At 32.4% G+C, this 16281-nt stretch overlaps 1 protein-coding gene across 1 annotated transcript in view; it reads left to right on the forward strand.

Annotated features, from left to right (window-relative positions):
• LOC143257118 (uncharacterized) overlaps positions 1-16044 on the forward strand; it is a 57169-nt gene extending 41125 nt beyond the window's left edge. Inside the window, exons 8-13 of the mRNA XM_076515371.1 lie at positions 2861-3008; positions 3460-3553; positions 5028-5286; positions 7778-8532; positions 8888-9018; positions 12624-16044. Coding sequence (XP_076371486.1) covers positions 2861-3008; positions 3460-3553; positions 5028-5286; positions 7778-8532; positions 8888-9018; positions 12624-12822 — 1586 coding nt within the window. The 3' untranslated portion in view covers positions 12823-16044. The remainder of the gene's footprint in view (positions 1-2860; positions 3009-3459; positions 3554-5027; positions 5287-7777; positions 8533-8887; positions 9019-12623) is intronic.
• The last annotated feature ends 237 nt before the right edge of the window (positions 16045-16281 follow it).

Raw genomic sequence — 16281 nt, forward strand, 5'->3', positions numbered from 1 at the left:
TGTCACTGTTTCTGAAGAAAGGCGCCCCAAAAGATTTGAGGAAATGATCGGGCTGGAAAAACAAGATATGGAAGACCATGAAGGTAGTACAACTGATAAGTCCATAAATATTTAGTTAAATTCAAAACCAATGATTGTTGACCAGAAGCAGGAGTCCACCAAAGGTGACAGGAGGCTAATGCACAGAAGGGAGAAGAGGTAGTATGTTTGTAATGACTTAGAGCACATTGCCAAGGAGTGAAAGTTCACCACTAACAGGAAACAGCAGAAATCTCAACATGAAGCAGCTGGAGCTATTTACAAAGACATTGCTGGTAAGAAAAAAAAAGTGACTTACCATGGATGCTTCTGTCAGAAGAAACAGAATTAAGATAACTCATCTGATTCATCATAATAAGGAAGTGCCATATCCATGATTAATCTGTACATGACAAATGGTCAGCTAAAGTTAGCAATGGATCAACATAGCCAGTGGTGATTGGAGCATGTGACAGACATCAGTATGTGATATTAAATCACAACATGCCAGTAGGTGAAGGATATTTCAGGAATAAGAAAGTTAAAGTCCTGTGAGACACTAGGTGCAGTAGTGCAGCAGTGAGAACTAGTCTGAAACCTGATGACACAATGACAGGCAAAGTAAATTTGTATGCACTAACTGATGGAACAGTGGGAAAGCTTACAAGAGCAAAAACAATAGTACATAACACCATATTATGTGGGAGACCTGTAGGCCATGTGTATAAGAACAGCCATCTATGACCAAGTTATTGTAAATATACCAGTAAAATATTTGGAGGAACCAGAAATAAAGAAGACTTGAGCATCTTCAGTCACCACTAAATCTCGAGAGATGAATAAACAAGACATCAAGTCCTTGGAAGCATCAAAAGGCAACATCCCAAATGTAGGTTTGCAAAAACTGAAAGAAGTGTGGAAGACCTTTCACACCAAAACTTTGGGATAGTACCAAGTGAAAGTTAAGCATGTGACAAAGAGGAAATAGACTTGCAAAACAGAGGACCTGACAGGAGTATTAAACTGAACCTATCAAACAGTTCTACTGGGAAAGCAAAAGGCAGTCAGAAATATATCTGTAATAAAAAGGCCAATAGTTGACATTTTGAGGTTTGACAGAAAGTCTTAGTTCTGCTATCCACAATTAACTATAAAATCACCTGGCAATGAAAAGGACATTTTGCAGTATAGGAAATAGTAACAGAATGCACTATAAAGTTAAAGTGGACCACTTGGTTAAGATCAGATGTATAATTATGGCAAGAACTGGCAAGAACAAAAAAGGTACAAGATCTATTGTGCCAGTATATAGATAGATTGGGAAAGAGATCTTGGGCAACACAAGATCAAGAATCCTGACAGGGTGAAGCTTTACTGGAGACCCTGACAAAGGAGATGTGAATGTTGGTGTAGAGTATATCAGAAGGCTAATGTAAACAATGCTGTAAATACTTTTCTTGAAGAGGGGCTTATTGTTGGATATAAAAGACTGTTTATTTTAAGTTATTATTTAGTTTATTTGGTGATTTCATATTTAATGAATATTTACTTTTCATAACAAAGTTGAAAGTAGTTATTTTAAAGGTGATGGTTAAGACACTTTTGATTGCATAACTCTGTATGAATTGTACATTGTGCTTCAATTGTTGCAATATCCTTGACCCCAAGTTATGTGAACCTTCAGTATTTTTGTCATTACCTTCAGTCGGTATTGTTGATTACCATGCCATCTGCATACTTTACAGAAAGTTTGAGGTCTCGGTGATCAACATATAAATGTAGGCAACTAAGTGAGTACAAGTTATAACTAAAGACATAATGAATAAAATGTCAAGTACATTTCTTTTCAAGTTAATATCAATGCCCTAGGAGTTTCTACTTTTATTGCAGTTAATGAAGAACTATATTTCCTGACAAAAAGAAATTAAATCAATACAAGTGTATGAGGTTTTATTTTTTAAAATTTGAAACCAATTCCACCTGTCACACAGAACTAAGAACAGACTATGAAAAACACCTGTGAATTTGATTGATATATTAAGTAGTTTTCTTGCATCTAACAATGACTTCTGTTTATAACTATTTCTGTATGACAACTATGTAATGTTGTTTGAACTTCCAACTGGAAATGTGAAGTGGGTACACAAAATCAACAGACAAAGTTTAATTTGTACAGATGGTCTTAGCTGCCAATTCTTATCAAATATGGCATATGTTGCTTTTTAAAACATCCATAATATTAACAACTGTTTAATTTTTATGGCAAAACAGACCCAAAATGACATCAAATCTCAACTTCTGCAAACTAATGATGATTCTGGTTCCAAACTAACAGCAATAGTAATATTTAATTGTTGAACATGAAATGAGTATAGACCAATATACCACTTTTGCCTATTACATTAAAAACTTGTTTTAACCATTTCTGTGTAATTAATAATTAATTATGTCATTAGAAAATTTTGACCAAACTATGAAGAACAGTACTAGAACAAGTTGAATCAAGCTAGTTAGTATATGTACAAAATAAATGTTGTGTAACATGTCAACAAGTGAAGACAAATACTAAACAAAGGAATTGTGATAAGTCAAGTTTTATTTTTAGAAACAATGTTTTTCTAAAATTTCAATTTTTGTGTTGCTTATCAACTGGAAATGTTTTTTGGTCTCAGTGTTGCAATAAATTTGTTGGACATTGTTATACATCAAAATCCAACCATCAAGTTGGCACAAATATATTGGGAACTGATAATTGTAGCAGTAGGTAAACTTGTGTTTATATTTACCAACACACACACACATATGTATATATATAAATAAAATAAAATCACTGTCTTTTCAGATGACAGCAAGAAAGAGGAGGCTACAGATGTTCAAGTTCTTGATGTTAGACATCAGTGTGAGTCATCTCAAGAGGAAGTTCACCCTCTTTCCACCAAAGATGAAACTCTCATAAAAGGGAGCGAGGAGATTCAAGATAGAATGAAAAGGTATAATTCTCCTCTGATATGGATCTTAATTTTGGTAGTGCAGTCTATATACTGAATATTGCCCTTATAGTAGTTATTTTCCTTCAGTTGGGTTAGTAGAGCACACTTGTGATGCATATTTGGAGTCTAGTGGTTCCTCATAGTAGTTTTTATATTAGTTGTTAACTGTTATTCATTTGTGAGCATACAGTTAAAGCTGCTGCTTAAAGAAACAAAACTTTTAATCATTTCCCTTTTTTCCCCCATTAAATTTTTTCTACCAATATTCAGCAGAACAAAACATGATTTAGATTTGCATCACCTGAAGCAGAAAACTTACTTGAAACTGTTCTTCTGACCAAGAAGATTGTGATAATAAGATATGTTGGTGTTTTGTACTTCAAACATACATTAGTTGTAATGTCTGTGTTTTATGAGTTTCAAATAAGCAGTATGTAATACATTTCCTTAGATACCAGTCAACTACGAGCCAAAGTCATCAAAATGAACAGGTCCTATCTTCAGAAAAGGAAGAGCAAATTTCTGGAAGGATAACCAATGATGAAGTGAGGACCCTTGGAAACAATTAATGTTTGTTTTATTGTTTTCTGTTTGAGTCCTGTTAATGTTTTGAAGTTTTTCTGTTCTGACATTTACATATTCTGAAGTAGAGTCCTTATTAACTACCACATGTATGTGTACCTAGTTTTGACTTCAGTGAATAGTTATATTTTTATTGCATTCAAAACATTTGTCTACTGTTCACAGAAATGAGTTTTAACTTCAAATCCATGCTTGAGAATAATCAAGTTCTACATATGCTGGCTTTAAGAATATTAAGCAGTTTAATACATAATCACTGATTTGTTTTAATGTGTTTTATCTTTAACACTACACATCAGTATGCACAACAATATAAAACATGGTAAGCCTATAAATAGCACAGAGTTATTTATAAGTTATGTCCACACAGTAAAATGAAAATTAAAAGGTTTAGGTTTCAATTTTGGTTAAATGTTGGTTGTGTGAAACAAACATGCTAACTTGTGGGAGTATTTTTACTCTTTCTGTAGATTGTCACCTATTGGTTTAGCAGTAAGTTTGTGGAGTTAATGCTAAAATATGGGGTAGATAGAGCACAGATGCTCTGTGCTGAAAAAACTAGTATTATGTTTATAGTAACTGTACTCAGCACAGAATTGTCATGGTGGTTCCTTACTAAATGAGCAGTGTGTTCATTAAGTTCATATTGTAGTGGCATGTAAGATTAACTAAGTAATACAATTTTGTTGTATCACTTTTACTTAGTGTTTGAACAGTAATTGTTCATTTGTTCAAGTACACGTATATTGGTAAATGTGTCTCTGAACCGACTGTTAATGTTTATTACTTTTTATGTAACTTTAATGTGTTTACATATAGGTCAGAAGGATCTTTTCTGTATACAATTAGCCAACCCATTTCTCCTGAGTTTGTTGTGTTTATTAACTTTGTTTTAATAAATTAACAAATAAAGTTACAGCTTTTAACAACAGAGGGTTACTTTTAATATCTTGTTCCTTGTGGTTTAATCATTAGCTATCATTGTTTGTAACATAAACAATGGTCCCCAAGGCTGTTTGATAAGTGGTAGGTGTTCATTTTAAAGACGACTAACAACTAGATTAGGTGTAGTTAAACTGTCACAGGGTTTATTGAACTGTATAAGTTGTTTTGATGATTAGTCCCTGAATTGATGGTAGCACCACTGGTACTTCTTGACAAAGTGTGTATGTGTGTATCAGCAGATACATTAATATCATGAAGCATCTGTCCTGAAAAAAATATTTCTTAAAGATATACCAGTTCATGTGATACTTACAGAAAATACTATCTGTAGAGATAACTAAAATAACACTTAATATATATAGTGATAAGTTAATTATACAACTTGTATTGTTGCTAATAAATGGTTTATATCTTGTTTGCTTATTTTATCTCTCGTATAAAGATTAACGATCTATAAAATATATGCCAAAGATATAAATCTGTTTTATCTAGATCAAACAGTCATCAAATTTGCAAGAAACAATTGGAACAGAAAGGTCATCATCGATGAGAGCAGCCTATGAACAAGCATGTAAAGAGTCTAGTAGTGTATCACCAACTTGTAGCGAGTCCATAGGTTTGGGTCTCGAGCTCAAAGCTGTTAGCATTAAAGAAAAATTTGAGAAAGGAGTTCTAGACCAAGAGAGTAATGAGAAGATGGAAAAAGTTCGTAGGGAAAAAGAAGAGGATTTGAGCATTGTTAGTGAAACCAGTAAGTTTTAGCTGACTTCACACTTTGTATACATTCAATCTACACAACTATATAGTTATTAATTAACAGAACGGACATTATTTTATGTTACAGACTTGACCTATGAAGTTTATATGCAAAAACGGCTCGTTTGGGTTGAGAAAATATTTTACATAGAAGAGCGGACAACGTTTCGACCTTCTTCGGTCATCGTCAGGTTCACAAAGAAAGAGGTAACTGACCGGAAGCTGACCACATGTTTGAAAGGGGTTGTGTAACTGTGTGTCGAAATGTAGAGGGTGGTATTAGATGTTTGAATATATAATTTTATATTTATTTTATTATATTAATATAGGTATAAAGGCGTTCCTTTATATTGGTTTATTTTGGGTTTAAGTTGTTGTATAAGTAAGGCTTCTTTAATTTTGCGTTTGTTTATGTTTGTTTCTTTATTTAGTATTTGAGTGTTTTCTATGGTTATGTTGTGTTTATTTGACTTGCAGTGTTCGAAAACGTGTGAAGGTGACTTTTTATGTTCTTTGAATCTGGTTTCCATTTTTCTGCTTGTTTCTACAATATAGAAGTCATGGCAGTTATCACATTGTATTTTATAAATAATGTTGGTGTGGTGTTTGTCAGTGTAGTTTTTACAAAGTATAGACCTCAGTTTTGTGCCTGGTTTTTGAATAAATTTGGTATTAACTGGAATGTCATATTTTGTTGCTAATTTTTGCCAAATGTTGGTTATTTGTTTGCTGATGTCAGGAATATATGGTATACAGCAGTATATGGTTTCGTGGTTTTTTGATTCGTGAGCTGTATTTACTTTAGTTGGTTGATTTTGCTTTCTGGCTAGGTGTGTGCGTATAATGTTTTCTACGGTTTGTGGAGGAAACTTATTGACGTTGATGAAGTATTGTTTTATTTTGTCTAATTCATCGTTAATTTTATCAGGTGAGCATAGTTTTATGGCTGTGTTTATTTGGTTTCTTAGTATGTTGAGTTTTTGTTTTGTTTTGTTTTGTTTCATGTGCTGAGTCCCAAGAAATGTATAGTCCAGTACGGGTGATTTCTGTTTTGAATTGTGTGTCAGTTCTTGTAATTTTGAGGTTAAGAAATGATATTTGATTGCTTTCTTCCTGTTCACATGTGAAGTTAATGTTGGGATGTATAGAGTTAATGTGATTGAAAAAATTTAAGTATGTGTTCTGTAGATTTGAATCCCGCGACCGTGTCATCTACATATCTGTACCAGTATAGTGGTGGATGTAATGCTGTGTTAATTGCTTGTGTTTCAACTTGTGTCATAAAAATATTGGCTAGAACTGGTGATACTGGGTTGCCCATGCTTAGGCCATTTGTTTGTATATAGTTTTGGTTGTTGAACATGAAGTTTGTCTTTATCGTGGTGAATTCTATGAGGGTTGCTAACGGGTTACTGGGAATTTCTATAGTTGGGTTAGGGTTTCGGATATAGAGTTCTAAGGCTATCTTGCAGGCTTCAGTGGTTGGAACTTCTGTAAAGAGGGATATAACATCGAAACTGGCCATTAAGGCTTTATGATTAAGTTGATTTAGATTAGACTTGAAATTAAAAGAGTCTTTGATGAATGAGCTGGCTGATGCTACATATTTAGAGAATGCCCATGCTATGTATTTACCAAGATTGTAATTAAACGATTCATATGTGGACATTATTGGTCGTAATGGACAATCTGGTTTATGAGGTTTGGGGATGCCGTATATTTGCGGTGTGCGTGAGTCGGTTTTACGTAGGTAGGAATAAAGTGTTTGTGAAATTGTGTTGGCTTTTTTCATTTGTAGTAGTAATTTGTTCAGTTGCGTCTCGTGTGTCTTTGTTGGATTTGTGTGTATTGGTTTAAATTTGTTACATATCTACAGATATGTAGATGACACCTGACGATGACCGAAGAAGGTCGAAACGTTGTTCGCTCTTCTATGTAAAATATTTTCTCAACCCACACGAGCCGTTTTTGCATATAAATTTCTCAACAAGTGGGTTTCTCGACATCACTGACCTATGAAGTTTGTTACCTTTCAATACAAGTCTGCAGTTTCAAACAATAGTAGAAATAGCTAAATGGCATAGAGAAAATTATTTGATTTACTTCCAGTGTTTCATACGAGTTGTATCTAGCATATTATTCAAATGAATGAAGAATACTACTGTTCTTCATAAGTGTAAAAGTACTGAATGTTGTTTAAACCTCGGTGTTCTTAAGCTGCTCCATCATTGAATATCTAAGTACTAATCTAATGATTTTAAACAAGAAACAAGATGAGATGCAAAATGGATTATACTTTGGTGAACTTGAATGTTAGCAGACTTTTAATGTCAGAAATTAAGTATTAGTAGCATTAAAATAGCAACATGTTTATTACTTTAAATAAACTTGTATTAATATCACCTGTACAACAACTCATTCAAAGAAGTACAGTTTGAAAGTGTTGAAGGTGGTGGTAGGTTTACTGATGTGAACTTTTATTGCAGGAGACAGTGTGGCTGGAGCAAGAACACTTTTCAAACAGTACGACACAGTCAACACAAATGTAACTTCTCTTCTTCCTGGCAGGTCTTCCTGTGGAGAGACAAAGTGGCCCCGTGAATTGATGTATGGGGGTAAAACTACTATTGCTAAAGAAGTAGTTAAGTGCAGCAAGCCAGGTACCAAAGAACAAGTTGATTTGGAACCGGCTGAACTCCAAGAAAAGTTCAATTATTTTGAAAACTACAAGGAAACTAAACCTCAGCTAAAATCGTCATTAGTTAGTGATGAAATTCCTAGAGATCCAAATGTGGTTCGTGCCTCTGATGTCCAAGAAGAAGTTATGGGAACAGACACAGCAAAACGGATGTTGGATAAGTTTAAACAGCTAGAGAACAAGAGTGCTGGATTATCTACTCAGTGTGTTAGTAAACCTATAAGTAAAGTGAGCTCTTCACAGGAAGCCACCAAGATACCAGAGAAACACAGGCCCTCAACAGAACCACAATACAAACCTGATGTTGTTCGCTACACCTACAAGGTGGAAGATGATATGACGTGGAAAGCTGATCAAGCCAGAAATCTGAAGGCGAAATTTGAACACTGGGATAATGAGGTTGAAAGAGAGAATAAGATTGCTGACGATGAGGGTCTACCAGAGTCTGACACAACTAAAAACTTGCGAGCTAAGTTTGAGGCTATTCGTGTAGAAAGCAGCAGGACAATTGAGAAACCACAGCCCAGAGGAAAAAAGTTTGCGGTATGTACTTTTTGTTGTATACAGAATTTAAAATTACAAAAATATTGTACAGTTTAGGAATCTCTGTTCAAACAGAATTCTAGCAGATTATATCCAGATATGATTAACCATATGATTTTAAATTTGTCATTGATGTGGAGAATCTATACTAAATTATGCTAAGCTGATGCCTAAAGTTATAGTTATCACAAAGCATTATTAGCTATTTTTTCTGTTTATTTTCAAAGTAAGGAGCTAAGTGTGTTAGTATTCAGAAATAGTGTCACATTAAATAACATGGTTCCTTGTAAAGAAAATTTAATTCTGATTTTGTTTAGAGTAATAATTGAACTTAAATGTTTTATAACATTTTTAGGAGCTCGGTCGTGCTGGTGAAGAATGTGATCTCTGTGGGAAGAAACTTTACCCAATGGAAAAGATGGAAGCCAGTGGATTTAAATTTCACAGAAACTGTTTCCGTTGCTCACACTGCAATAGCCTGCTCAGGTATGTTTACAGGATCCATCAAAACCTTGTGTGTGTGTCTCTCTCTCTCTCTCTCTCTCTCTCTCTCTCTCTCTGAAACCTTAGTGTTTAAACACTAAAACACTAGGTATGTGTAGCATTCATAAGAAATTTCTTTTGGTTTCTAATACTTCATGATGTTTTACTAGTATCAAAGTACCAACAACTTCAGTACAAGTTTTAGGTCGTTGAAGTGTTTCAAAGCTGTTACATAAATTTGTTGCTTGCCAGTAGTTGTAGATTCCTATTCCAAATTTTTTTCTTCAAAAATACTTAATCACACTTCTGATGATTTTATTGGTACAGCCTCTTATTTGTACCCTATTATGATGTGATTTTAACAAAAAATGAATCTGTTTTACAATAAGAACAGATTATAGACTATCTATCTTGATATAGTCAGTAATGTAGTTGTAAACACTGCAATAGAATGTACGGCAGGGATGGTGAACCTTTCTGAGAGTATGTGCCCAAATTGGTGATAATCTTTTAAAAAAAGTCTCTTGTGTGCTCATTGTAGCTTTTAGCAGCAGCAGATTAATATTTATTATTGTCCTGAGTTATTTTATATGGAACAGCTTCAGGAGTTACGTGTTCTTTAAAACTATAGTAAGTCATGAGAAATAAAATTAATGGATTAGTAACAATGATAATGGACCTTTAAGTCCTTTTGTTTATTTATGTTTATTCATTGTTTTACTGTTAACAGAAAGCATTTTGTGAAACAATAAGCTTTGGTTCATATTATAAAAAGTAAAATATCCAAGGAAAGGAAAATTAAGCATATTTTACTCTCGGTGAGACCTTTACTGCTGCACCAATGATAACGGATATTTTATATCAGGTTTGTACTTGGTTGTTTTGAGAACTATGCATGCAGCACTAGTTTCATCATCAAGTCTATTCCTATAATTACACTTTACAAAGCTCATCACTGAATATAATGAGTCATAAATATGTTGATGAAAATACTGTTAATACTGTCATTATGACATTTTATCACAGTCAAAGGTTTAAGGAATAGAATTCCAGAGTTTCAGAACCTCATTTTCGGTATTATTCCAGTCATTAACCGATCTTTCAATATTTTGTAGTTCAGCTCTTAAGTCGACATATTGTTTGCCCCTAAATCGAGCTGCTTTATAAATCGATCAGTTGCATCTCAAAATTATCCTAGTCAATCCACTGCAACACTTTTATGTTTACTTTGTCTGACGTTATACTGTCTGCATACTTTATGAATTATGCAGTTTCTTCAAATAACCTGAACAATTTTCTTTAAGATTTAATAAGTTCAAATGTTGAATTAATGATGCTTGAAAATTGCATCTGCAAGCTCTAAATGTATATTTTCTCTCGTATTCTTTTCAGGTTTGGGAAACATTTAATAAGTACCATTGTAAACGTCATGTTTAAAAAAATTTCAATTTGATTTCAAAAGTGTTTGATAATATAAAAAAAACATCAAGTGTTTTGCCAGATCCCTGCAATTTGGTGTTCAAGTCATTTAAATGTGAGGAGAAATCTGTAAAAACACCAAACTACAAACCTACACATCCGATAATTCTTGACAAAAAAATTTATTTGTCAAAAACAAACAAATTTTTTAATACAGAACCTCTACTTCCCCAACAAACATTGTCTTACATAAGTAGTCCTGTGTACATCTAACCTCTCTCAGTGAATTCTAAAATTGTCTTTTTTTTTTCTTTCAAAGTATGCACAGATATAAAATTAACCATCTTAATTACAATTTCCATCACTTTTTCAAGCTCCTTAAGGCCAGTTTTTGCACACAAAACCTCCTCATATATAACACAATAAATTTCAAACATATTTTGCAAATAGATTTACAAAACTTGCTTCTTTATCGATCATGTTTGGTGTGCACCATCAATTGTCGCAGAAACTGTTTTTGAAAGGTCAACCTGTCGACTGGATAATTCGTTTACTACTGCCTTACATATTTCAGCCCCTGTGGTATGTTCAGGTAACATTACTAAGTTAGCCATTTCGTCACAGATTTCATCGCCCATACAAAGCTGAATAATGCTGAATAACTTTTTCTTTTCTGGAAAACTGTCAAAAAGGAAAGGAGTGTGTTCTAGCTATGATTCTTTAATATACTCCCCATCCATGTTGAGCAATAATCTTTGAAATCTCAAAACTAGCAGCAACTAAGTTGGAACTATCTGAAACAAATTTCATCAAAACATTTGACTGCATGTTGTTTCTGACTTCTGGAGAAATGTGTTCATTTTGTTCTTGCTCACTCTTATCACAAATCTATTCATGAACAGTTTCATAATACCACTTTACAGAGGAAGTCCTGCTCACCACTGTTTCAAAACATAAGATACATAATGCTTTATCATCCTTCTTGGTCATGTCAGATCTTTCAGTCCACAATGCTTAAACCATTGCTGCTGCTCCTTCTATTTGAACGTTTTTTGTTTCTCTTCTGGTTGAGCTGACATTCTGAGAAGCCGAAAATGGTAAATACAATTTAAAAATATCTCTCCAATTGACTTAAATATGGTAATTTAACATACTAAAATACCAGCATGTGAAAATTTGTCATTCACATAAAGATAAATCTATAATTAACTTACTGATCAAATATATATGATGCCACACCAAGTAACATAATTTTAACAATATACTTCACATATTTACTGTGAAAAAATAAATGCATATTTACCATTATTATGACAAAACTGGCACCAAGAGGGCTTGATACATTTTCTGTGAACATTTCTCTCAACTCCGAAGTTGGAAAAAATCATTTGCTGCTGCATTTGACAATAATGATAATCATTATACATATTTATTTACTATGGGTTAGTGTTAGGATTTAAACAATTAAGATGTGGCATTGCATGCTGCATGCCAGCAAAATGTTGTCTTGTGCTCCCACTGATCTAGAGGTAGTTTATAAAACTTGAACAAACCATGGACCTGGAAATTGTGTCACAGTTTCTTAGAAATTTTCTGTACTGAAAGTATTCTTATGTTAAATTATTTTCATCTGAAAGCTACAAAAATTTCCTCCCTTGATAAGAAATTAGGTGACTCTACTTAGGTTTAATGAATACAATAGGAAATGTCGGAATATTCTGATTCAAATCCTTATTTATTGAATATCATCTTTAGTTTTGGTGCTTTCTAAGACTGAGATGGAAGTGGTGACTACTGCAATAAGCACAATAAAATATCAAAAGAAATACGTTGAAACTGATTGCACATGTAAATTGAAACTTTCCATCAACGTTAAAAACTGAAACCTGAATAAGAAGGTATATTAATGGTTTTAAAAATATTTTATAAGAAAATTTTGGAAATTCTGTGGCATAAAAAAAAACAACTGAAACATCCATAAATCTAAATTATAATATAATTTATTTAAAGCAAAAGCTGAATATTACTCAGTAATTTTATTCTGAGTTTCATGCAAATTGGCTAAGTATTCCCACTATGAGAAAGGAGAGAAAATGAATATCCAGTGTATATTTGTGGAATTCATTCAACATCCTACCTTACTGTAATTCACTGTACTGTTATCTAAAACCAAGTCTTTCATTCCTCAGGTTGGATAATTACACTATCAACAGCCGCAAGTTTTACTGCACCCCACACTTCAAGCAATATTTCAAATCAAAAGGAAGCTATGAGGATGGATTTATTAACAATGGTAAGAAGGAGCTGAGTGAGGACACATCAGGCTACACTAGTGGTAACACTTGTGATGTGAATCAAGTAACAAATAACCAAAAAGTAGCAGTTTGAACTTCTATAAGTAAATCCAGCAATAGATCCCAGCCACTATATTCCTCCATATACAGCTAAGAATCTTGAAGCTTTAGCTTTGTTATATCATTATCAGGTTTCCTAATAGTAAATGATATGCATTCCCAAAGAAAAGTACTTCAATGTAATACAATATTTAATATTACAATTTATTTGTTAGTTAAAATTGTTTGTAAATTTACAAGTTTTATAACTCTTAAGTACTTAATTTCATAACAAGTTTCTTTTTTTTTTTAATGAAATCGTTTGTAAAACTAAAAAGACTTTCCTTCATTCAACTGAGAATTCAAGTTACTATATGACTTACTGTTAGAGCTACAAGTCTATAAATAGATACAGTGTGACTTCTGCATAACCAATGACTGCTCTAAACCTCCTATGTTTCACATATCTTGAACACACACAATCACCATCTTAAGTTTTGTAATTAATGTTTCCTGTGGCTTAATGTAAAAACTTCCAGAAAGCAAAAGAAGTCCATGATCTATATTTCTACCACACTTGTCCAAAATACATTAATTTTGTGTGAAATGTGCTTTGCTCAGCTTAATGTAGGTTTGAAGTTTAGTGATGTACATAGTAATATGTCTTCAGCATTAGTATTTTAGCTAAAGTCTCAAATGTTGTAACTTGTAATTTTGTGAGACAATATCTTTGTGTTTATTAAGGTAAATGTGCCAATTATCTGGTCAGTACTCGTAAGCAGTAAGGATAATTTCTAAGTAACTCTTAGGAAAAATGAAAAAAAAAATAAAAAAATTGATAATTTGTCGTTGTTGTGCACTAATTTTTCTACTCTTTTGGATTAAGGGAAGTTTCCAGTCACTTGACTGTTGTCTTTTATTCTATCTGCATTGGTTTTCAGAACATATCAGTTGTATAACTTCATGTTTTAACAAAACTTCTAATTTTAATCTTACTTCAAGTTTATTTCTAAAATATTACAATCCTTTGAAATCATGGCTGATGTTTAACAAAATGTTTTCTCAAATTTAATTTGATTTTATTTTTGCAAATAAATTATAATTGAAACTATTTGGTTTTTTTTTGCTATAATTATAAACAGCTTATTTTAACATTCATACCCATTTGTTGTTTGATATTATGTAATGTTTAATTTGGAGCTTAATTTTAAAGACATTTGTTAATCTTTTTTTGAAATTTTGTCATAGATAAGTTTTTAATGATCCCTGACATATATGATAGCACTACACTAGTCTGTGAAAGCTTAGAACTTAGCACAAATACTGTTAAGTATACGTATAAACCTCTTTCTTAATGACTTCAACAAATCTAACTTCACTTCATACTTTGAAAATAAGTGCTTTCTGTATGCTCATGGAATTTGTAATAGTGCTTGCTTTTGCATTTTATGCAGATGCTGTGAAAAGACTAAAAATAAATATTTTTCATTTTAACTGTATGTGGTAAATTTAGTGAATTTCATTACAATTAAAAAAAATTTTATTCAAATGTAAGAGCCCTTTCAAAAGCTTGTATTTAACGTTTTCTACATACTGTCAGGCATTCATTTAAACATTAAGATTTCCTTAATTTCATGGAATACTTGTGGTAGTAACCTCAACTACAAGTTTGATTCTCAAGAATGGCTCTTTACTAATTGGTGAAAATGCACTTACCTGGTTTAAGAATAAAACAAACTGATATAGACTGTACAGGCAAGTATAAAGTAAGTGGGGTAATGCAAGGATTAAATCACACCCAAATAGGGTAATACGAATATTAAACCTGAGTTGAAACTGTTCTGTTTTCTTCCAAATGGTTGGGAACTTCACTGTCTTGCTAATATTCCTGCAATGCCAGGTCATTGTCCCTTTTTACAATGTCTTCACGAGGTCTTTTTTCTTCTTTTCATGTTGTGAACTTGTATTCTGAAGATCATATGAAAATCAAATATGACATCATTATAAATCTTAGGTTTAATTTTATGAAACATTTCTCCTTCATCAATTCATGTGATAGCTTGAGCCATTTTATACAATACACTGACAAAATTTGGTGCTACTGATCTGTAAAGACCTAAGATTGTCTCCAAACAAGGAGTGGCTGACTACTGACTGGTTGTACTAAGACACCTCAAATTCCAGTGGCCAGAAAAGAAAAAAATGTATGAAGACCCTTCCAATTTCTGTTAACCTGAAAACTGAGTCAGATGTTAGACCATGATTTTGTTACCATAACAGCAAAGAGATAAGCTTGTTTTGGTAATAATAACTGATAGAAGTATGAATGGTCTACTTGTGTAATATTAAAATCAAAATAATTAAAACCCAACCTCTGATAGTACACAATTAGAAGAAATTTACACTTCAACTTAAAAAACACCATCTGGACGACTTCAGGAGTAACTTACTGGACTAAAGTGTGAGACAGCTTTAATGAATAGACTGTCATTAAACATATAGTATTTTAAAGAGGGTTTAAACCAAATACTCTACATAGCCTTTAACAGATTTAATGATGTATCTCAGGATGGCTGGAATGGGTATTAACAATTTTACTAAAATAAAGCAGAGAACAATGTTTCAATCTTCTTAGGTAATTTTCAGGTTAACAAAGAATTTCTTCATCACAAAATTTAATGATAGTTCAATGTCAATTATTAATAGTACCTTAGAATCTGTTTAAGAAAAATTAGCTTTTTACATTATATTACAGGATTAACAAGTAAGAAACAACAGTGTTTTGTATCTCATCTATAATCCTATGAGTAAAATTAAACAAATGTTGGGGATATCAAAAAATAAAGTTGAGTATGAAGAGATGCTAGAAACAAGTTGCCTCAGTTGTTTAACATTGTTAAAGGCTTAGATGAACTGTCTACATAGGAGGCCTTCAACTAAAGGTATTCATATTTTAGAAACAAACTTAAGTACCAAGGACAGTAAGAATAAGTTTTGAAAGTTCAGGTTTAATGTAGCAAATATACTTCTCTGTTAAACTTGTAGAATCACTTTTTAGAGATAGGGTGATGTTGGTTTTGGTGTGTTTAAATTATTATAAGGTGATATGGATGCAAATAGTTAATTTTATTTTGTTTAGTTATTTTACTAAGTAGAGAGATGTCTTTGTTGTTCTTGTTTGTTTTTGTGTACTTTTTTGTTTACAAATACCATATACAAAACTTGCACTCACCTAAATATTGTAATTAATGCATTAAAAAAAAAGATATTTAAAGATTCATCATCTGGTGTGCCTTTCCAAATGTAATTCCACCTTTAAAGTTTGTCACGGGTATTTCATACACTTGATCTCTGAAAACAGCAAAGTAATGTTTACATATGAACATAAAAAACTTAAGGTTGAACCAAAAGCACCCACAACTATTACTAGTTCAAGATTAACAGATGGTTAGTTTTTTTCCATTATTGTATAATTATTGCTGAAGATGAAAGGAGGAAGAAATATTTATAAAAC

This window comes from Tachypleus tridentatus, chromosome 7 (assembly GCF_004210375.1).
Source record: "Tachypleus tridentatus isolate NWPU-2018 chromosome 7, ASM421037v1, whole genome shotgun sequence".
Lineage (NCBI taxonomy): Eukaryota > Metazoa > Arthropoda > Merostomata > Xiphosura > Limulidae > Tachypleus > Tachypleus tridentatus.